Below are 22,383 nucleotides of genomic sequence, written 5' to 3'. Positions count from 1 at the left end.
TAAAATTTTCTATTTTTATGCTAACAGTATCATTTGTAATGATTTTTTTTTTTATGTTAAAAAAACTCCACCATAGCTTCATCTTTCTCCTCTTCATCACCCTGATTATAAGTGTTACTCAGGGAATGCATTGCGGTGCTTTTATTTGCGTGGCTTGACTTGTTTGATTTACAGATTTTTGGCGGCCACTGACAGCTTTGATGTCTGGGAAAGTGTGGAATTGCAGTGAAATTAAAACGTTTGAACACAGTCACTGGGGCGAACCTCGCTATCACAAACCAGTGCAGAAATCTGACTTTTCATGTTTCTTTACATGTTAAACATATCAACTCAATTTCTTCATCTCTGTCACACTCAGGTTTGCTGTGGCGTTCACTGATAAACTGAAAGGACGCGCCGAGGAGCTCTTGGTAAGAAATGTTAAGAGTTTACAGCTCTGGGTTCTTATAGCTTGTTGACACTTTCAGCAGCTGTCAAGAACTCTTTCCATACATGTACTGTAAATGAACTGCTGTTCAGAGTGCAGTAAAGAGTAATGTGAAAGCATAATTGATAGTGTTATTGACTTTTTGTTGCACAGGATAGAATGTTGTGGTCCCATTGTGCATGAGATGTGGTGCTTTTTGGTACTTTTTTGTAAATGCTGTAATAAAAAAGTTTGAGCTCACTAAGAATTTTTTTAAATAAATAAATACTTTTATTCAACGATTAATGTATTAAAGTGTGCAAACTTGATAGTAAATATATTTATAATGTTACTCTTTCAAATCCATGCTATTTTTTAAACTTTCTTTTCATAAAAGAATCCTGAAATAAATGTATCACAGTTTTGACAAAAATATTAGACATGCAATTATTTTCAACGTTGATAATAATAAGAAATGTTTCTTGAGTACCAAATCAGAATATTAGAATGATTTCTGAAGGATCATGACGAGTAAAGATGCTGATAATTCAGCTTTGCATTAAATTTGCACAATATTATTGTTTTTTTCTGTGTTTTCAGTTAAAGAAATGCAGCTTAGGTGAGCGTAAGAGAAGTCTAACAAATAAAAAAAAATCTTACCCACTTTGAACTTTGAATGTCCTAATTACACTTAAAGTATAGGCACATTGAAAGGATAAATGAGGTAATAAAAATGCCAGTGTTTATTTTTCTAATGGGTTAGAGAAGAGGAAAAAAAGGAGAGACACAGATGACTACTGCACTAGCCGATGCTATAAATAATACAAAAGGATTTAACGGCTACAAAGGAGTAAAGATGCTGATAATTCAGCTTTGCATTAAATTTGCACAATATTATTGTTTTTTCTGTGTTTTCAGTTAAAGAAATGCAGCTTAGGTGAGCGTAAGAGAAGTCTAACAAATAAAAAAAAATCTTACCCACTTTGAACTTTGAATGTCCTAATTACACTTAAAGTATAGGCACATTGAAAGGATAAATGAGGTAATAAAAATGCCAGTGTTTATTTTTCTAATGGGTTAGAGAAGAGGAAAAAAAGGAGAGACACAGATGACTACTGCACTAGCCGATGCTATAAATAATACAAAAGGATTTAACGGCTACAAATGCAATATCCTGCCTTCAATCCTGTAATAGCACAGCATTAAAATCACTATTTCTATTTTTTATCCTCCAATGAAACCCCAGACACATATTACACACATGTGGAAGTCAAGACAAACAGGATGTCTCTGTTTTTGTCACACACACCAGGGGTCTCCCTCTCCCAGGACTGATAACATCCAGCCAATTTCCCCTCCATCTGTGTGAAATTATCCACTTTATCTTAGCCAGCCATTTACATATTATTCTTTTATTACCTTCCTGCTGCTGTATTGTTTTTTTTTCTTCGACTGGTATTGATTTATGCAAATCATGGATTCGCTGTGCTGCAGAGATTTTTTTAAGCAGATATTTTCTGTTATTACATTAGCCAAGGGCATGAACTTTGAACATGGATAACTCTATTATCATAAAAAGAGAAATTCTAATGGTTGACATTTAGTTTTATTTTCACCTGCAGAGCTTCCAGGGTCACAAAACCTTATCAAATATCAGTGAATTAAAAATGTGAAAAAGCAAAATCATTCATAAAGTCATATTAATATCTAAAATGATATCATTATTATTAATTTTGTCCAGTAAACATGAACCAGTGAAGTCATGAAAATTAATTTGTCAAAAGGTTGGAAACGCACATCTTACAATACTACTAATATCCAGTAGGGGTCTAACATTTATTTCTTGACCATTTCTTCCAGGTACGTGAGAGCAAGAAGATTTATGTACAGCCTCAAGGTAGAGTTTATTAATACTGCATGTTTCCTGATGGCATTTCGTTTAAAGGTCCCATATTGTCAAAACTGAAATTTCCTGGCTTTTTTCATGATAACTGAGGTCTAGGTGCTATGCAACTACCATATAAGTTTCAATCCACAGTCAGTCCACAGTAAAATACACATAGCCTGCTTAAAGTAGCTGTGATTTTTCACAAACCGTTATGACTTCCGTAAAAAGTTGACGTCAGAACTACACAGTCACCGCCTTCAGTCACCACCCCGAGCACCGCCCACCGTCCCACTCTCTTTTTGCCAAACCCCCAGACAACATCACGTCCATGCTATTGCTGAGCAACAACAACAGAAACATGTGAAAAGGTTAACTTTACCCACGAAACCAGATCGGCTGACCGTTGCACTCTCACTCAAAGGATGGACGATCTGACAGGATTGTTACTAAGAGGTGGATCTAAAGTGTATAGTAAAGACAAACTCACCGTGTCTATCTAGTCATGATGAAGATGTAGATTAATCACAATCACAACAATGTATATACAATTACAAATGATTATATATAAATCGTCAGTTTGTTGTTTTATACACATGCACAGACATTATTTCATACACGACATAATCGTGAGATGCAAGAAACATAGACATATGGCAAGAAATCTGTAGCCGCGCCCATAACAACAAAAGACAATACTTTATTTAACCTTTTCTGATAAGAAGTGTGCGCTGCAAACGCGAGCATTTTTGACGATCGTTTCTGTCCAGTCTGCTCGTTTTATCGCATTTAACCACAGCTGTCGTCGGTTTTTTGTCTGGCAGTGGCAGCAGATATGCAATCAAATTTCTAATTTGAGGATGTATTATGTCGATTCTGGCACCCAACATCACAACAAGATACTATTTTAAGCTCCTTATGTTTGCCGAATCTGCGCTGGTTTGAATGGGCCGCCACCCGTTTCCCCTTTGTTTTGCTGCCTCCAGCTAGCGCTGTGACGTCGGCTGACCCTAGTTAACCTGTGGTTGGCCTGGCCGTGCGTCACTCAGAAAACAACAGGCCAATCAGAAGAGATGCTCATGAATATTAATTAGACAGGCCAAAATCAACCTGTTCTCAGCAGAGCTCCTGAGAGAGGAGCTGTAAAAATATATTGAGATGGTTTTTGGTACTTATACCGCAAATATATATTCTTAAGGACATCAAAACCTAAAATAAAACTCCAGAAAGGTGTAAAATATGGGACCTTTAAGTTGTGGGACAAAATGCATTTTTGAAAGGCCTTTGAACATTTTTGAAATATATGTAATTATTGAAATGTCTACATATGTTTCCAGGGATTGAGACCAGAGTGGCATCACATTTCAGCTGGAGTGACTTTTTACACAGCACAGGTGCAACACCTTCACAATTACTGCTCTCCACTTAGTGGGCGACATCATTAAATATATGATAGATATACAGGTAGAAGAGGATTAGATGGATTTTCAGACCCCATTTGATTAATAACATGACATATGCATTCATCATCATCCCTCTCAAACACTTTTTTTGATAAGCAGCAGACGTCGCCCCATTAAATATACATGTGGTCTTCAGTCCTCATCACACTTGAAACAGTCTCAGGAGCACTCAACCTTGATTAGAGACAGCCTCTAGGACTTCAGGAGTGAAGAGGTTGTGCAAGTGAGTCTGTACATGTATAACATGCATATTTATTTTGAAATGGGGCAACAGAGTAAAAGAAAGAAAGGCACATTTAGAAAGTTTGTTGGTTTCGTAGATATTTGGGAAAATGTCTTCACAGTCAAATCACAGTTTTGAAGATTATTCTCACAGATATTCTAAAGTTTGAGTTAGGTAAGATGTTTTTAATGCTTGTGAAAGAAGTCTCATTGGCTCACCAAGGCTGCATTTATTTGTTCAAAAATATAGAAAAAACTGTAATATTGTGAAGTATTTTTACAAAGTAAAATAACTGTTTATATATGTTTTGTAATATATTTTAAAATGTAATGTATTCCTGTGTTGGTAAATCAGAATTTTTAGGAGCCATTACTTCAGTCTTTAGGCACATGATCCTCTAAAAATAATTGTAATATGGTGATTTGCTGCTCACGAAACATTTTTTTATTATCAGTGCTAAAAACAGTTGTGCTGCTTAATATTTTTGTGGAAACTGATAAATCCCCCCCCCCCCCCCCGGCTTTTGAAGAGAAAACATATAGGATTCTGTAATGAATATACATTTCAAAAGAACAGTATTTATTTGAAATGGAATCCTTTGTAACATTATAAATGTATCTACAGTCACTTTTGATTCATTTAATTCATCCTTGCTAAATGAAAGTATTAATTTCTTTCCAAAAAACAACAGCAAAAACAAGTCTTTCTGACCACAAACTTATCAACGGTAGTATACGTAAAGTTGAAGCATTTTATTTATTTACAAGACAGTGCAACCAAACAAACATCCTTTTTTAAAGGAAAATATATCACAAAAGAAAGCGGTTGTCAAAAGTTAGTTCTGAGAAAAGCTTCAGTGTTATTTCATATTTATTATTGATTGATTTATTTTTTTCAGATGCCACCTGATTTAATATTTTGTATCTAATGCAATGACGTTCAGATTTATAAGGTTGACTTAAGTGTGACTTAAAGACTTCTGGGGCTGCTGTATATCGGTCCATCACTAATGAAAAGACCCACTTCCTAGGAACATGCTGCCTTACTCTATAAAAAGCTTAAATGTACATAGACTGATTCAAGGCCCGGAATATCTAATCCATTCTCCTGAGCTCATGCGCTGGCATGTCGGAGTAATCTGCTCCAGTGCGCCTGCTGCTCCGCAGTGAAGATTGATCTCTACATAAGCCCATGCTTGTTTGTGGAGACCCCTGGGGCTGGTGCCACCGCTCTGAGATCAGTCGACACAAGCCTCTGCAGCTCTATCAAAGCAGGTGCTCTGACCCTCTACCACGCTGAGTGGATGCTGAAGTGGATGATGGGATAGCTGAGATGTCATCTCTGGATCACACCCAGGTTGGAGGTCTATAGTTGTGTCAAAGTTTTTTAGGTGGAGCGGGGTTTCACATGACAGAGAAGATCTGGGTGGTCCTCTGGGATTGTGCTGTATAGACCCCCTCATAGCACTGGGTGATGATGAGAGTCACGCCTGCAGGGGCTCATGGGAAATGAGGTCCTGATGCAGAGACGATTTAGTGTGCTCAGATATGTGAGTGGCAAGAGTGAAGTTTTATTTATTTTATTCTTTTCTGAGGATTTGAGCTATCTGGAGGTGAAAGTATAGCTCCAGTGGTTGATGTTAGTGGAAAGACATAATTCAGAGAAACTTGTGAAGGGTGTTTTTTGACTAGGTCATTGAACTCCTCATGAGTCTTTGTTTTCTGCTATGCTAGTCTAAAAAGCACATTTTTGTAGTGGTAATTAATCTGAAATAGGTTAATGGTGTAATCTGATGTGTTTATTGTCTAATATTATATATAAAAGACTAGATCAAATTAGGGATATGATTAATCAAAATAAAAAGAAATTGTGATGTGCTTTTGTGCAATTTTCAAATTACAAAGGCTGCCATTTAATTAAATAAATGTATGTGCTGCGTGTTTTAGAGGGAATAATGGCACTGTGTTCATTTACACACATACAGTTTATGATCCAGGGTTTTCTGTGTTTTGGAGCTGCTTGGTTCACAGTAAATGCTGCTCCTCACAAACTCCATCTTTGCATCTGATCTAAGTTCTTAAAACGTGCATTTGGGAATGCAGTATGTGCCTTCACATGCTTGTAATGAGAAGAGCTTATAAATCGGCTGCTAAGAACAAAAGAGAAACTTTAAAGGGGTCATATGATGCGATTTCAATTTTTCCTTTCTCTTTGGAGTGTAACAAGCTCTTGGTGCATAAAGAAGGTCTGTAAAGTTGCAAAGACTAAAGTCTCAAATCCAAAGAGATATTCTTTATAAAAGTTAAGAGTCAACCACGCCTACCTAAAACGGCTCGTTCTAACACGCCCCCACATGTCTACGTCACAATGTGGAAAGATTTGCATAACACCGCCCAAATGTTCACGCAAGGAAAGAAGGTGTAACTTTTATTCTCGCTGTAGTATTGTTGTTGCCACCGCAGCCGCCATGTCATGAAGGTGCTGTGTGTTTCGTTGTGAAAGCGAAACTACTTTGTTTGGCCTTCCAAAAGAGGACGATATCCGCTTCGTCATGCCTGGAGCTGATCCATGCTGGTCACTGAGGAAATACATCAACTTCGCGCTGTGGATCGCTGGATCGGCTTTCACGACGAAGCAGAGTCCAGCCCGGGGTCATCACATGTGGTCGCCACAAGCCTGCCCGCCGCGCATTTCTCAAGCCCACCGGCCTCCGCTCACTCTAGGCCGCCGTGTGTGACGCTGTGTTTCGTTGTGAAAGCGAAACTACTTTGTTTGGCCTTCCAAAAGAGGACACGACTAGAAATCAGTGGTTAAGTTGTATTTACAACACTGTTCCAGAACAGTTCAACCCAAATATTCAGATGTGTGCAGCACATTTTATGGAGCATAAACACATTTCATTACACCAAATACACAAAATGATGTTATTTTTAGCAACATCATATGACCCCTTTAAGGGCTTCTTGTGTTTTTTTCTTAAGACTAAAAGTTTGACGGTTTAAAGTTTGAAAATTAAGGGGGCATATGATGCGATTTCAATTTTTCCTTTCTCTTTGGAGTGTTACAAGTTCTTGGTGCATAAAGAAGATCTGTAAAGTTGCAAAGACTAAAGTCTCAAATCCAAAGAGATATTCTTTATAAAAGTTAAGTGTCAACCACGCCTACCTAAAACGGCTCGTTCTAACACGCCCTAACATGTCTACGTCACGATGTGGGAAGATTTGCATAAGGCCGCCCAAATGTACACGCAAAGAAAGAAGGCGTAAATTTTATTTTCGCTGTAGTATTGTTGCTGCCGCCATGTTGTGAAGACGCTGTGTGTTTCGTTGTGAAAGCAAAACTACTTTGTTTGGCCTTCCAAAAGAGGACGATATCCGCTTCGTCATGCCTAGAGCTGATCCGTGCTGCTCGCTGAGGAAATACATCAACTTTGCGCTGTGGATCACCGGATCGAATTTCACTATGGACGAAGCGGAGTCCAGCCCGGGGTCGTCACATGTGGTTGCCGCAAGCCCACCGGCCACTCCTTCATCGAATCTGCCGGCTGCGCCGTTCTCAAGCCCGCCCACCGCCGCTCACTCTAGCCCGCCGTGTGTGACGCTGTGTGTTTCGTTGTGAAAGCGAAACTACTTTGTTTGGTCTTCCAAAAGAGGACGATATCCGCTTCGTCATGCCTAGAGCTGATCCGTGCTGGTCGCTGAGGGAATACATCAACTTTCACCGTGGACAAAGCGGAGTCCAGCAGAGTCCAGTCCGTCACATGTGGTTGCAGCTCATTCGTCGCATCCGCCGGGCGCGCCCGTTCTCGACCCCGCCACCTCAGCTCACTCTAGCCCGGCCTCAGCACACGCTAAGCCGGGGCTTCCCCTCACGCTAGGCCACTGTGTTTTTTGTTGTGAAAGCGAACCTACTTTGTTTGATCTTCCAAAAGAGGATGCGACTACAAATCAGTGGTTAAGTTGTATTTACCACACTGTTCCAGAACAGTTTAACCCAAATATTCAGATGTGTGCAGCACATTTTATGGAGGACTGTTTCCTGATCCTGGCCACTGGATGCAACAAATGTCTCGTTTATAATGGGTTTTAATGTTGTCTCGTCGCTCCGGCCGGACAGGGCATCAACAGTATGTGAGGGGCGTAACATTTCCATCTCACGCTTGAGGTATTTGGCCAGTCACAACACACTGGATAGCTGGCCAATCACAGCACACCTCGCTTTATCAGAGCAATGAGCTTTGTAAAAATCGACGCGTTTCAAAAAGGCGGGGCATAGAGGAGAAAAAATTATGTGGAAAAGAATGTGTTTTTTGAACTTTAAACCGCATAAACACATTTCATTACACCAAATACACAAAATAATGTTCTTTTTAGCAACATCATATGACCCCTTTAAAAAGAGTAAGAATGCCATACATATTAGTATTGTAATTTGTTGTAATAAATATTACTATACTATTTTTTTAAATACAATTTTTTTCTTTTAGGTAAATATTACAATAATATTTCTTATTTTGTTTAATAATAATACAAAAATATTTGTCATAAATCAATTGTATTATTTTTCTCGTAATATTGGTATGTAATCAAAAAACTCGCATTTATCAGTTACTTTATCAGAAGAACTGAAAATCGAATTCTTTGCATTTCAGTATTTGACTTTAATACTTTCCATTTTCCATTTCCATAAACAGCATGTAAAAACAAAGTGAACTTTGGTTATTCGCTTTACATGTTCGTAAAACTGTCTCTTCCTTTTTATGTGGTCTCTTCTTGGCCAGAATAAGCTGCAGTGTGTATTTAAACTAGGTTTTAACATGCTCAGTTGGTCAAAAGTTGCTACATACTGCTTTAAAAAATGCTTCTGATTACATTTTCAAACCAGTTTAGAAGGAAGGATACCTATGTTCAGGGTCCTTTGTTCTCCTGATATATATGGCACAAAATTAACGCATCAAAATGGTCCGGTGTTTCCCAATTCAGTGGTCTGTTAACACTATGCAAACCATAAAGGTCAGGACTCATTTTCCATAACCCTAACCCTAAACCAGGATAAAAGGTGCAATTTAATACAAATTCAACTGAACAACATAGACAGAGACCCCTTTATTAATTCACTTGATGTTGAGAAGTTAGACTTTGTGGATGACTTTAATGAAATCATTTGGAAAGCTAAAGCAGATGTTCAGTGCAGCTGGTGTAGTTATCCAGTTCTAACCATAGCCAGTTATCCAGTAATCTTTGAGTGATTAGAACACACTTTATAGTACTCTATACTACTCATACATGGGTTTCTCTCATAGTGTCTTCAACTAGAGGCAGTGTGTCTTATTTTTATGAATTCTAGTTTAGGCAAAAATGCACACATGAAGTTTGTAAAATGTAGTTAGCACTGCTTTTAACTCTAGGTTATGATTCGAAGCCATTGCTTTTGAGGAATGAATCCCAAATTGTGATGCCAAAGGGTTAATGTCGAGTCAGTTTTATTTATATAGTGCCACTGCACATTGTTTCAAAGCAGCTTTATCCAAAATTATACATTTCTTTCTTTAAAGCTTGTTTACAGTCTGTGCTTTGTCTTCATGTCAGAGGAAAAAGTGGTGACATTTTTATGGATTTACAATTTTTTTTATTAACTTCATAATTAGACTGTTAGACAGGGTTCACAAATGCACTGATGAACAGAATATAAACAATTTCAAATTTAAAAAGCTATAAAATGTGACATTTTAAATAAAGAACCGTTTCTTAATATAATGTGGACTCTTTTTAAAGTAATTTTTTATATGATTTTTAAAATGTATTTTACAATTTAATAGCAGTCAGTTTTTAACTGTGGCTCTTATTTTTACAGAAAGAAATACGTTAAAGTCACCCATTAAAACATTAACAACAACAATCATGTTAAAGTTGCTCTATTATGATCAAAGGCAGGCTAAAGAACAAAAGAACGTAAACCAAGGTAAGGGGAAGACAGGTAATAGGAAAAACATGGTGCGCACATCTTACAGTTTGTCCATATCAGTTTCTGTGGCACGTGAAGAGGAATATTCTCCTCCCTCTAGAGAGACATACTGCTCTTGCCTTTATTTGCCTTTAGTATTCCCCCCACCTTCAGTGACAGGCCTGTTTGTTTATATCCTCCTCTTTTTCCTTCATGTGAACTCTTAGATCTAAAACTGTAGAAAAGACACTTGTCTTCCACTGCACTCACACATATGGGCAAACCCACTAGATTGTCTTTCTTTTTTAAACCTTTGAGGTGTAAGTCATCCTGCGGTAATTATATTTCCCTCTCAAGTGCATCAGATAAATTGTCAGAGCATTCTTAACTGATCCTACAGAGAGACTACAGAAAATTGTCAAGCGTGTCTACAAATCAGCCACTGCTTGAAGGCAGAAGTATGATAAAAGAATAGATAGACAGAGCTTCCATATATCAGTCCGTCTATCCATCACGAGTCTAAAAACATTGGACAGGAATGATGTGGATGGCGGCTGTTTACAGGGAAGTGGAGGACATATTCCCCCTGCCGTCTCGTTTGAGGATGGCTGTAATCCGCCGTAAACCACTCTCGTGCACAAATCCTCTAACACTAGATTAGAGTACACGACCAAAGGCATCTGTGGACTTACTTCAAAGTTAAAGTTACTGTGGGAAAGAGTTTGCAAATTCACAGCATGCAAGGAGCCTGCAAATGTCTTAGAAATCAGACATGTTTCAACGATACAAATAGTGCTAATAGTGAATAAATTGGACAGATATAATCAAATTAAAGCTGTCCCATGTAGTGTCACAAATTGTAGATGAGCACCTTGGACATTGTAAACTGCATCTGAAACTATTGAAAACAGTGTTTTGCTGTTATATACATGTTTTTGCTGAATATCTATCTATCTATCTAGTGTGTGTGTGTGTGTGTGTGTATATATATATATATATATATAGTGTAATAATGCTTTCATGACCACATATTAATTAAGAGATAAATTGACAAATACAATTTCAATCACACCATAAGGCTATTTAAAATTAATTAGTGAAAGCAAATAGAGTTAAAACCTTAGTTTAAAAGTTAAAATCTTAAAAGAAATGTCTATTATTTTATTATTTATTTTATTTTTATTAAATTATTATTATTTATTTTTTGAAAGATCCCTGGACATTTTATATGCTAACTACCTTTATATATAATTTTTTAAGTAAGTAAGTCTTAAGTAAGGAATAGTAAGCCTTTTTTTTTTAATCAGTGTCTTATTACAAGTTAAAATGTCTTCCATACAAATGTAATCCCCATAAATATTTCATTTTCTTGTGTGTTCAGAGTTTCTAAGATGTAGTAAAGCCTATTTTTCCTGCAGCCGCATGGTGGAGTGCAGTATTTGCAGTCTCTGGCAGTGAAGGCTAATCTATCTGCTGAACTAGCGTGGTTATTAGTCATGCCGTTACTTTCTTTAGGTAAACATGTAGACTGCACGCAGTGCTGCAGAGCCTTTGAAATCAGACGTCATACTTTATCTTGAGCTGTGTCTGTTTGATCATCTGTTCACATTCAAATACTGGTGCTGTGACAGTGCTCTGGTTCAGGCTGACATGAATGCTCTTTTAGATCCATAATAAAACATGATGGCGCCTATTGCGGATAAATGAATATACTTCAAAGCAGAAAACAAAAAAGGTTTCCAGTTTATCCTTCTCACTCATCTGCCCCTCATATATCTGATCAGAATTACAGTAGTAGTGAGTTGTGCCATGCACTCAGCAGTTACTTACAGTACATGCATTCAAACTTTCAGATGTCATGAGATTATAGTATGTAATCAACCAACCTGAGAATAACAGTGGATTTACTTCAGATAAACTTCCTTTATGAGGTTGCAAAATTCTCCTGTAGATATTTTGGCTTGTTTTTATGTTTGTGTATCCTTTTTCATTTGTTTTGATGACCTTTTGATGAACCCTCTTTTTTTATTTTTTTAATGATGAACCGTTTCGTTTTGGATTTGGATGTTTGAAAATGCTTTGCCCGTGACGCATGTTAACTGACCCTAATCTTTAGTAGAGGTCCGCTGGTCATGATATACCCACCAGCACGATGTGAAGTCAAGTGCACTTTCGGGTTTGAAAATCTTAAAACTACTTCAAGTCTGTTTTTGTCTTAAGGAACTGCTCCAAGAGTGAGATTAAACCCACAGCTAAGAGCTGAAACATATTCAGGCATTGTGAAGGTTTTTTCCTCCCCGTCTGCTTGTGCAGGTCTTTATGAATAAAAGATGTGTAATGAAACAGTTCTATAGTGGTATATAGTGCAGACAACAGCTCTCCAAAAATGGACGTTTGTTTTAAATAAGATCATTGCTTCCTGTGTAAAATGAAAGTCATGTACCAACGTTTGTACCAGTTATAAGACCCTAACAATTTCAATTTCATTCTACTTCGTTACACAGTGGGTAGTAACTGATTACATGTAATCAGACTACAGTTCCTTTTTTATTGATTACGTTATTATTCACGCAATAGCAATACATTATTTTTAATTTATTGATTCTCCGTGATTATTCTTTTTCATCTTTTAAATGTTCCTTTCTAAAATAGTTTACACATTCAGAAAGCCTTTCAGTTTTGTGGACATTCACACAAAGACCAGTCACTAGTTAGGTGGCAATAATTTCAAAGAAAACTGAGAGGCCACACAGCAGTTGACTACTTGATTTGCAAAAAATTACCATTTTAAGTGTTTATTTTAATTTTACATTTTTATTATTTAATTACGTATTTGCTCATCACTCACGACCCCCTACAGTTATGAATCACTGTTTTGGAAACCTTGACATAATGTAATGTTTAATTCACTTCATGTTGTTAATAACAATGAATGGAGTATATTTTCTTTCTATTTGTATTTTATATCAATATGGTACGAGATCATATCATATATTTAAATCAATGTGAAAAACAAGTAGTGAAATATTTACACTTTTTTTTTAGTGCTTGCCCAAAAAGTATTTTAGTCTGCAAAACCTTAACCCTTAGCAAAAGCATGGTCACCGATATGTAACTGTTTGCTGATTAACATGAACAAGGTGAATTATATAAAAGTTTAACTTCTTTTCAAATAAAAAATGAATAAGAGAAACTATGGATGTGAATGTTGACTACCCTTTTTAGAAACAGCTTTATATATAGTAGGGCTATTGTGAGACTGTTGGCTTATCCATCTATGGGGTAGATGAGGTGAAACCATCCCTGACTTTCACTCTCTAAGTAAAAATTCACTCAAAGCACTTGTCTGAGAGTTAAGCCATTGTAAGCATGTTCCCCTAGATGTTTTAGGTGTGCGAACCAAACAAGAGGAAAATTTACGTGTGTTTCTGCTGGTATGTGGACTCAGACGAGTTAAGGATCCTCTGTATCTTCTAGAAGTTTTTGCAGGTATTACTGTTCTATAAGATCAGAGTTCATCCTCAGTCATTGTGCACGTAGAAACCGCGACAGTTAGTCTTTAAATAGTAATTTAATTATAAAAAACATAATTAGAATAATTATGTGTGTTAAATGAAATTTGATCCTTTCTCTTACAGAATGGCACAGTCAGAACCCCCTAGTGGTCCTCATCATCATTGGTCCAAAGGTAAGCAAGAAATAGTGTCTAGTTTAGGACGACAACTAGAGGTTACAGGCTAGATTCAGCCTGTCAGTTTTTTTTGTTTTTTTTATACAAACCTTTGATTTTCATTCAATTCCTGTCCTTCAGCTACACATATTCAAATGTGTCTTATAAAATTAAATGTTATTTATTTTAGTGGATCGACCATGATCTATCTATCTATCTGAGGGGTACAGCATGTATGCATTGATTTATGTCGCATTACATTTTATTGCTCAGAAACGCTTAAACATCTGATTCAGGATCAGCAGTTTCCCTTCGTAGTTGATTGTTTATTCAACTATTGGCATTTTTGACCCTGTTGACAAGCATTCAGTGGTGGAAATGACATACAGTTTTGGGATAATTTGATAGACTCCTTTGTCCAGCTAAGGTTAATGTCATAGCTGAAATTTCATGTATCTTAAATACAAATCTTAAATCTTCTTTGTTATTTCACTCTTTAAAACGGTAAAATCTGTGCATTTGTAATATAGAAAAAAGACTTTAAAGATTCCAAGGCTGTCTCAATATGAAACTTTTGTCTTGTGTTTTAGGTGTGCGAACCAAACAAGAGGAAAATTTATGTGTGTTTCTGCTGGTATGTGGACTCAGACGAGTTAAGGATCCTCTGTATCTTCTAGAAGTTTTTGCAGGTATAACTGTTCTATAAGATCAGAGTTCATCCTCAGTCATTGTGCACGTAGAAACCGTGACAGTTAGTCTTTAAATAGTAATTTAATTATAAAAACATAATTAGAATAATTATGTGTGTTAAATGAAATTTGATCCTTTCTCTTACAGAATGGCACAGTCAGAACCCCCTAGTGGTCCTCATCATCATTGGTCCAAAGGTAAGCAAGAAATAGTGTCTAGTTTAGGACGACAACTAGAGGTTACAGGCTAGATTCAGCCTGTCCGTTTTTTTTTTATTTTTTATACAAACCTTTGATTTTCATTCAATTCCTGTCCTTTAGCTACACATATTCAAATGTGTCTTATAAAATTAAATGTTATTTATTTTAGTGGATCGACCATGATCTATCTATCTATCTATCTATCTGTCTATCCCATGGACTTTGTGTTTTCATTCCTCGTGTTCCCTTGACCTAGTTTCTGTCTCCCCATGATTATGTCATTATGTTCAGGTGTGTCTCGTTTATTATCCATGTCATATCCATTTATTATCATTTATTGTCCATGTACTTAAATTCCCCTTTGTCTCATGTTTACTGCCGGTTATTGTTAAATGTTACCCTGTGTGTGGAACCTTCCTTGTTCTTGTGGATTTATTAAATATCAGTGTTGATTATCTTCTTCGTCGTGTGCTACTCATCTTTCGGTGAGAGGTCGTGATTGAACATGCTGTGTATATTGTCTGTCTGCCTGGAATTATCTATCTGCCCTGAATCGCCTGTCGGACCTGAAACATTTATGGAGGTCGTTACCCTGTACATGATGCTCCCAGTGCTGGGAATTGCCATCTGGTGTGTGTGTGGGCAGAGCACACCGTCCCAGAAAACCCTGCGCCTCATCCCTCTGTCCCTCTGGCTCTGTCAGGCTCCTCCCTCCCTCCGGCTCCACCTTGGTCCTCTGTCGCTCTGGCTCCACTATGGCCTTCCGGATCTATTCCTTCACCTTGGCCCTCCGAATCCATCCCCATCACCCTGGCACATAGGCTCTCCGTCTCCGCCTCGGGCTCCACCTCCACCTGCTCCACCACCGTCAGTCGGCCCCCTGGAGTCGACAGCCCTTACTCAACCATGGCTCCTCCCTCTGTTGGCACCACTGTGGGCTGCCATCCTGGCTGGGGTCTGGGTCCCGCCTGGCTCCTCCTGCTCCCTCCTGTCTTTTCCCTGGCGCCTCCCTCCGTTTGATCCACCTTGGCTCCTTCCGTCTCCATCCTGGCTCCTCCCTCCATCGTCTCCGTCCTGGCTCCTCCCTCCATCGTCTCCTCCCTGGACTCTGTCTGCTGTCCTCTTTCAGGGAGTCCGTCCTCCGCCCGAACCTCCACCTGGTCATCTGCCTACCTTCCTGCCAGCCCTTTGCCGTCCCCTGTTATCATCCCTTCTCCTCTCCTTGTGTCCTCCTCCTATGTCCCCCTCCGTTCCTCCCTTTGTGTCTGCGGCGCGAGGTCGCGCCTTCCAGGAGGGGGGCGAACTGTCACACCCATGGACTTTGTGTTTTCATTCCTTGTGTTACCTTGACCTAGTTTATGTCTCCCCTTGATTATGTCATTATGTTCAGGTGTGTTTCGTTTATTATCTTCATTTGTCCATGTACTTAAGTTCCCCTTTGTCTTCCGTTTCCTGCCGGTTATTGTTGAATGTTACCCTGTGTGTGTGTGGAACCTTCCTTGTTCTTGTGGATTTATTAACCCTTAAATGCATGAATTTTTCGCCAATCATTATTACATGTTCGGGTCTTTAGCGACCTGGAACTATATATTCAACATGGATGGATCTCAGCAATGATAACTGCTGCAATAGCAAAACAACTCTCTTGATATTTTAAGAACAATTACAGAAGAATAAAATAAAGCATATTTCATTACCTTTTGAAACTTAGAAGGGTTCAGTCTGAGCAGATGATTTTACCATTGCTGTCATCGTCAGAGTGCACTGCCACAGCACATTCAGCATCTGGCTCATATTCACAATCTCAACCATATTCTCAAAACTACCGTATTCAATGACTTCATATTCAATATTTTGATCACTGGCAGCTTATTCACCACACCCACCATCAAATGACAGTGACATTTATATTTCATTGTGTACAGTAATTGCTCTGCAGTAAAGCCATTCAAACCAGTTCAATTTTTGCTGATGATATTCTTTTGTTTTATGCCTGCGGATGTGAAGCGAAACATCACATCATCATTGTGTATCAAACAGTGCCACCTCGAGGAATAAGGATGCATTACACATATTGAGTCATCAGATATGTAAATGTAGTTGCGCAAAAATATATACATTTACATACCTTGGGTCTCTAGCAACCCTATACACTTTTTACAAAAAATTTATCAGAAAACAGGCATTATTTTATTATTTTTTTCTTGTTATATTGTTTATAATGAATAGATTGAGGAATACTAAGAAAGTTTATGTCAAACTTTAAAAAATGAAGGAGGGAGAGGGTAGTGAATGATGTCATTAGTGTGGATTATCTTCTTCGTTGTGCGCTACTTATCTTTGCACTACACGGCAGCGTGACATCTATCTATCTATCTATCTATCTATCTATCTATCTATCTATCTATCTATTATTACCCTAATAGATTATTACCTATTACCTTAGTTTTTAGAAAATATGATTTCAGACTTCCCAGCTTATTGCATGCACTGTTGGTTACAGTGTTTACTTACGTTTTATTGATGTTTTTATCTATTTGTTTTCTATTTTTATTTTTTTATTTTTTTATTTTGTGAATGATAACTATAATATGATTATAGAGTCTAAAAGTTGCTATCTAAAATATAAATCTGTTTTACAGATTTATTTGTCATGAATTTTTTATGAAGTTCAATTTTTTCATATTTTTCATATTTGCACTGTTCAGTTATGTGTAAAGCTACTCTGATTTGAAAACATGTAATTGCATAAAGTCAAGTCAACTTTATTTATATACCACTTTGTACAATACAGATTGTTTCAAAGCAGCTTTACAGCATTAAACGGGTAAATACAATAGAGTGTCAATAATGCAAACAAAATTCAATTCTGCTGTAAAGTAGCTCTAAAAAGAGGACAATAGTTAACAGTGATTTTTTTAAATTAAAGTCAGTAACATTTTTAATTTCATCGTTAATTCAATGATGTCATCATCCAGCTCAGTTCAGTTCACTTACAATAGTGTCCAAAAACATAGTTAAGTCAATAGAATTCTTTTTTTAGTTTTATGTCCCGCTGAAAAGTGTACAATGTAGGAAATTCCCTAGATAATCTATTCCTCGAAAGAAAGTAATTGACAAGCCCTTGTCTAATTATTCCATTTAACACCCATTCCTGTTGCCGTCACCACAGGTAAAGCCGTGAAACTGTTCTAAATGTGTTGTATATCCTCTCATGTCTAGTTATCTCCAAAAGCCCATAACACATCCTTACATCCTTTTCAAAGAAGCTGTGTCAATGTTGGCGCATGTGAGCAGCGTGTTTCTGTAGATTCCAAAGTAGCACTAATTGGATGTAGCAAAGATAATAACATTAGCATGCATTAAACTGGACTTATCAGAGGCATTTAGAGGCTCACTCAAGCTAGAGCAGTGGAATCATGCAGAGGATCGGGGCTGCGGGGGACTAACATAAGCTGTGGACTGTACGTAGACCTGCAGTGCTATATGATGCTAGGGGAGGCTTGTTCGCTGCTTCGAGCTAATGGCTAGCCTTTGGCAGGCCATCTGCCACTCCAGATTATGTGCCAAGCCTAGGTGCTGCCATTCTGCCAACCCCATAGAGAGGTCACCCTCCCCCTCTGGACAGAATCTAGTCACAGACATAGTCAAATATTTTTTAGAAATAAATAGATTTAAAAGACTGAAAAAAAGTGAGGAGGAAACAAACAAGCCCAAAGCAAAAAAAAAAGTTTCTGTCCCTAAGTGTGTCTGGGGAAAAGGTTAGAAGAGAAACAGTAACTGAGCGAGTCAACACAAGACCTCAAGCCCATATTGCTTCCTATTTCAACCATGAAAGATTTACTGTAGAAGTTTGACTGCACATGTTCTGCTTCATTTGGGATCAAGCGCCAGTGGTGTTTTCATTCCATCATTTTTTAAAATTCTTTTCTGGGTGGGTGTCAGTTGCAGCCCATGGAAACCATATGGTAAAAAGTTGTGAAATTTGGCACACTGATTATTCTGGGTCTAATGGTGTGTTTAAGTCCTCCTGGGAAGTTTGTATTGACAAGTTAGGAAGTCTTAAAGGGTTAGTTCACCCAAAAATGACAATTAGCCCATAAATTACTCACATACATGCATCAATCCAAAAGAAGTTAAATAAAAAGCGCCCATAAAAAAAAAAGTGTCTCACATGGCTGCTGGGGGGGTGAACAAAGGCCTCCTGTAGCGAATCGATGCGTTTTTGTAAGAAAAATTTCCATATTCAAAACGTAATAATCACTTTAATGTAGCTTGCGCCAACAGTCCTACACGGAAGCAGCTCCGGGCAGCCTTTGTTCACAACCCCCCCCCCCCATTTTTTATTGATATAACTTCTTTTGGACTGATGCATGCAACACCCACTAAGTGGCATTAAACAGCTTGAAAGATCAAACACAATTTTTTATATAACTCCGACTGGATTCATCTGAAAGAAGAACGTCATGTACACCTAGGATGACTTGAGGGTGAGTAATTTCTGGGGGGGTGAACAAAGGCCTCCTGTAGCGAATCGATGCGTTTTTGTAAGAAAAATTTCCATATTCAAAACGTAATAATCACTTTAATGTAGCTTGCGCCAACAGTCCTACACGGAAGCAGCTCCGGGCAGCCTTTGTTCACAACCCCCCCCCCCCATTTTTTATTGATATAACTTCTTTTGGACTGATGCATGCAACACCCACTGAGTGGCATTTGCAACACCCACTGAGTGGCATTAAACAGCTTGAAAGATCAAACACAATTTTTTATATAACTCCGACTGGATTCATCTGAAAGAAGAACGTCATGTACACCTAGGATGACTTGAGGGTGAGTAATTTGTGGTCTAATTTTCATTTTTGGGTGAACTAAAATCTGACCTATTATGATGGGTCAGATGGGTTCAAATCACTTTGGTCGAAGCAAGATGGCAATTTTTAAAGTTAGCTTGACATGAAAATTCACCCTGTTTTCATGTTTTCAGATCTTATTGTGAACAATTCATCCATGCATATGTTTCTTTCTTTTTTTAAAGGGGTCATCAGATACCCATTTTCCACAAGTTGATATGATTCTTTATGGTCTTAATAAAAAGTCTATAAAATACTTTGCTTAAAATTTCTCAATGGTAGTGTAAAACAACACACTTTTTACCTTGTCAAAAACAGATCTGTTCACAGTGACCCGTTTCGGTGCATGCCCCTTTAAATGCTAATGAGCTCTGCTCACCCCGCCTCTCTCTTCCATGGGGTGACGAGCAGTTCTCTAAAATGTTAACTTAAGCCGCATTCGTCGCCGAACTTGCTTACTAGCACATTATTAGGAAAGGCGATTTGCAAAGATTCATAAAAAAAACTTATATTCACTTCTTCTGTAGGTGAAGCTGGATCACGAATGATTCGCGTGAACATAGACACATCTAGGATGGGGGGCGCATTCCCTTCAAAAACAAAAGTAATCCTCTGCGTCTTCAGTGGAGTAAATGACGACTGCTACGTTCATTATTATATCCAACAACAAAACCCCTCAATCGCTTAAGAGACATTATTGTCTACACCTGCTCCGGCATCGAAACAATGGCGGACTGTTTACAGCTCACTCAGGGCAGGTCTATGATAAAATGCCAGTGTTAGTCAACAATCGTGGGAGGGGTCTGGGCCTGTGTGACGTCACTCTTACAAGAATCGGTGAAACGGCTTGATTTGAGAAAGGGGTTTTGATTTATGGGGATAAAAAACACTGTGTGGATTTTTATCATTACAGGGTGGTTGTGTACACACACTGCCAAGACACATTTCAGTTCAAACATGTAAAAGTGAATTTTGCATCCGATGTCCCATTTAACCTCAAACCTAAAGTTAATGTATTTGGTCTTGGCGGAATAGATCTGCTACGCTGCTGCTGCGGCAGAGCAAGTACAGAGACTTGCTACTGCCAATACATCCACAAAATGCTGCTGTGAGCATGTAAGTAATACTGCTGCTGCACATATAACATGAAATAACCCCCATATAGCATACAAAAAAATCACCCCATAGCAGATCTATACAGGTGGAGCTGGGGAAGGTGGGGGGTTCTGAAGGGCACTGCAACTGCTACATCAAACACTAGCCAAGTATTTAAATGTTGAGCAGCGAGCTCATTGGCTGCTGATACAAAAAGAACCAGTCAGCTGCATCATGTGATAATGATGTCATTATGTCAGACTGAGGCCCTGTCCCAAATGACACCCTAAACCCTTGCGGTCTTCTTCTGAGTCCGCACTTTCGTGACGTAATGCCGCTTTGACTGTTGGGTAGAAGTCTGCTGCGGAGCTCGCCCCAGTGCGGACTCAGCAGAAGTGCGAATCGAGGGCGCATAACGGCCGCAAAGGGGGCGCTCACGAGCACCCTTCTGAACACTAAAAAGACAAATGGGACACCCTGCGGTCTTGTGGACTTAATGACCGGCGGCCATTGTAAATCTGTAAGATCGCAAGTGCACATGAAGTGTTCCATTTGAGTTTGACCTATTGGACTGCACCATCTAGAGTTTCATGCCAGAACTTTGGATTTCTACATTGATGAAATATGTGCATCAGGTGTGTTTCATAAATCACCCCATAGCAGATCTATACAGGTGGAGCTGGGGAAGGTGGGGGGTTCTGAAGGGCACTGCAACTGCTACAGCAAACACTAGCCAAGTATTTAAATGTTGAGCAGCGAGCTCATTGGCTGCTGATACAAAAAGAACCAGTCAGCTGCATCATGTGATAATGATGTCATTATGTCAGACTGAGGCCCTGTCCCAAATGACACCCTAAACCCTTGCGGTCTTCTTCTGAGTCCGCACTTTCGTGACGTAATGCCGCTTTGACTGTTGGGTAGAAGTCTGCTGCGGAGCTCGCCCCAGTGCGGACTCAGCAGAAGTGCGAATCGAGGGCGCATAACGGCCGCAAAGGGGGCGCTCACGAGCACCCTTCTGAACACTAAAAAGACAAATGGGACACCCTGCGGTCTTGTGGACTTAATGACCGGCGGCCATTGTAAATCTGTAAGATCGCAAGTGCACATGAAGTGTTCCATTTGAGTTTGACCTATTGGACTGCACCATCTAGAGTTTCATGCCAGAACTTTGGATTTCTACATTGATGAAATATGTGCATCAGGTGTGTTTCATCTTGTTTTTATTCAATTCATGAAGGTGTTTTAAACTGAATTATTTTGTGGTTCGCTCATAATTGTAGAATAATATCATATTTTGTTCATTCAGTCTTATCTAATTTTATTATAAATGGGAGAAAATATAATTCATTTAAAAAAACTTACTCTCAAAACAGACTGCATTCATTGCTTTTGCCATGCTTTTTCAGTCTCTAAAAATCAAGAGTTTCCCAATCATAGTTATGACCTTTTGGTGGCTTTCATGTGCGTTCAGCTCTTAAAGGGGTCATATGATGCGATTTAAATTTTTCCTTTCTCTTTGGAGTGTTACAAGCTCTTGGTGCATAAAGAAGATCTGTAAAGTTGCAAAGACTAAAGTCTCAAATCCAAAGAGATATTCTTTATAAAAGTTAAGAGTCAGCCACACCTACCTAAAACGGCTCGTTCTAACACGCCCCCACATATCTACATCACTATGTGGGAAGATTTGCATAACGCCGCCCAAATGTTCACGCAAAGAAAGAAGGCGTAACTTTTATTCTGAATGCGCTGTGTGATTCGTTGTGAAAGGGAAACTGCTTTGTTTGGTCTTTCAAAAGAGGACAATATCTGCTTTGTCATGCCTGGAGCTGATCCGTGCTGGTTGCTGAGGAAATACTACAACTTTACACTGTGGATCGCCGGATCGGCTTTCACCGTGGACGAAGTGAAGTCCAGCCCGGGGTCGTCACATGTGGTTGCCACAGGCATCACAATAT

General features: G+C 38.6%; 1 protein-coding gene across 4 annotated transcripts in view; it reads left to right on the top strand.

Moving 5' to 3' along the window:
* The window catches only part of glt1d1 (glycosyltransferase 1 domain containing 1), a 43,018-nt gene that overhangs the window by 4,267 nt on the left and 16,368 nt on the right, over nt 1–22,383 (top strand). For all 4 annotated transcript variants that reach the window (XM_016232422.1, XM_016232421.1, XM_016232424.1 and 1 more), the window contains exons 4-8: nt 359–410; nt 2,267–2,303; nt 3,629–3,685; nt 13,311–13,409; nt 13,559–13,608. In XM_016232422.1, the coding sequence (XP_016087908.1) occupies nt 359–410; nt 2,267–2,303; nt 3,629–3,685; nt 13,311–13,409; nt 13,559–13,608 (295 nt within the window). The remainder of the gene's footprint in view (nt 1–358; nt 411–2,266; nt 2,304–3,628; nt 3,686–13,310; nt 13,410–13,558; nt 13,609–22,383) is intronic.

The sequence above is a fragment of the Sinocyclocheilus grahami genome, unplaced genomic scaffold (assembly GCF_001515645.1).
Source record: "Sinocyclocheilus grahami isolate Dianchi unplaced genomic scaffold, SAMN03320097.WGS_v1.1 scaffold410.1, whole genome shotgun sequence".
Lineage (NCBI taxonomy): Eukaryota > Metazoa > Chordata > Actinopteri > Cypriniformes > Cyprinidae > Sinocyclocheilus > Sinocyclocheilus grahami.
The sequence above is the reverse complement of the archived record's forward strand: the minus strand, read 5'-3'. Positions and strand labels throughout refer to the sequence as shown.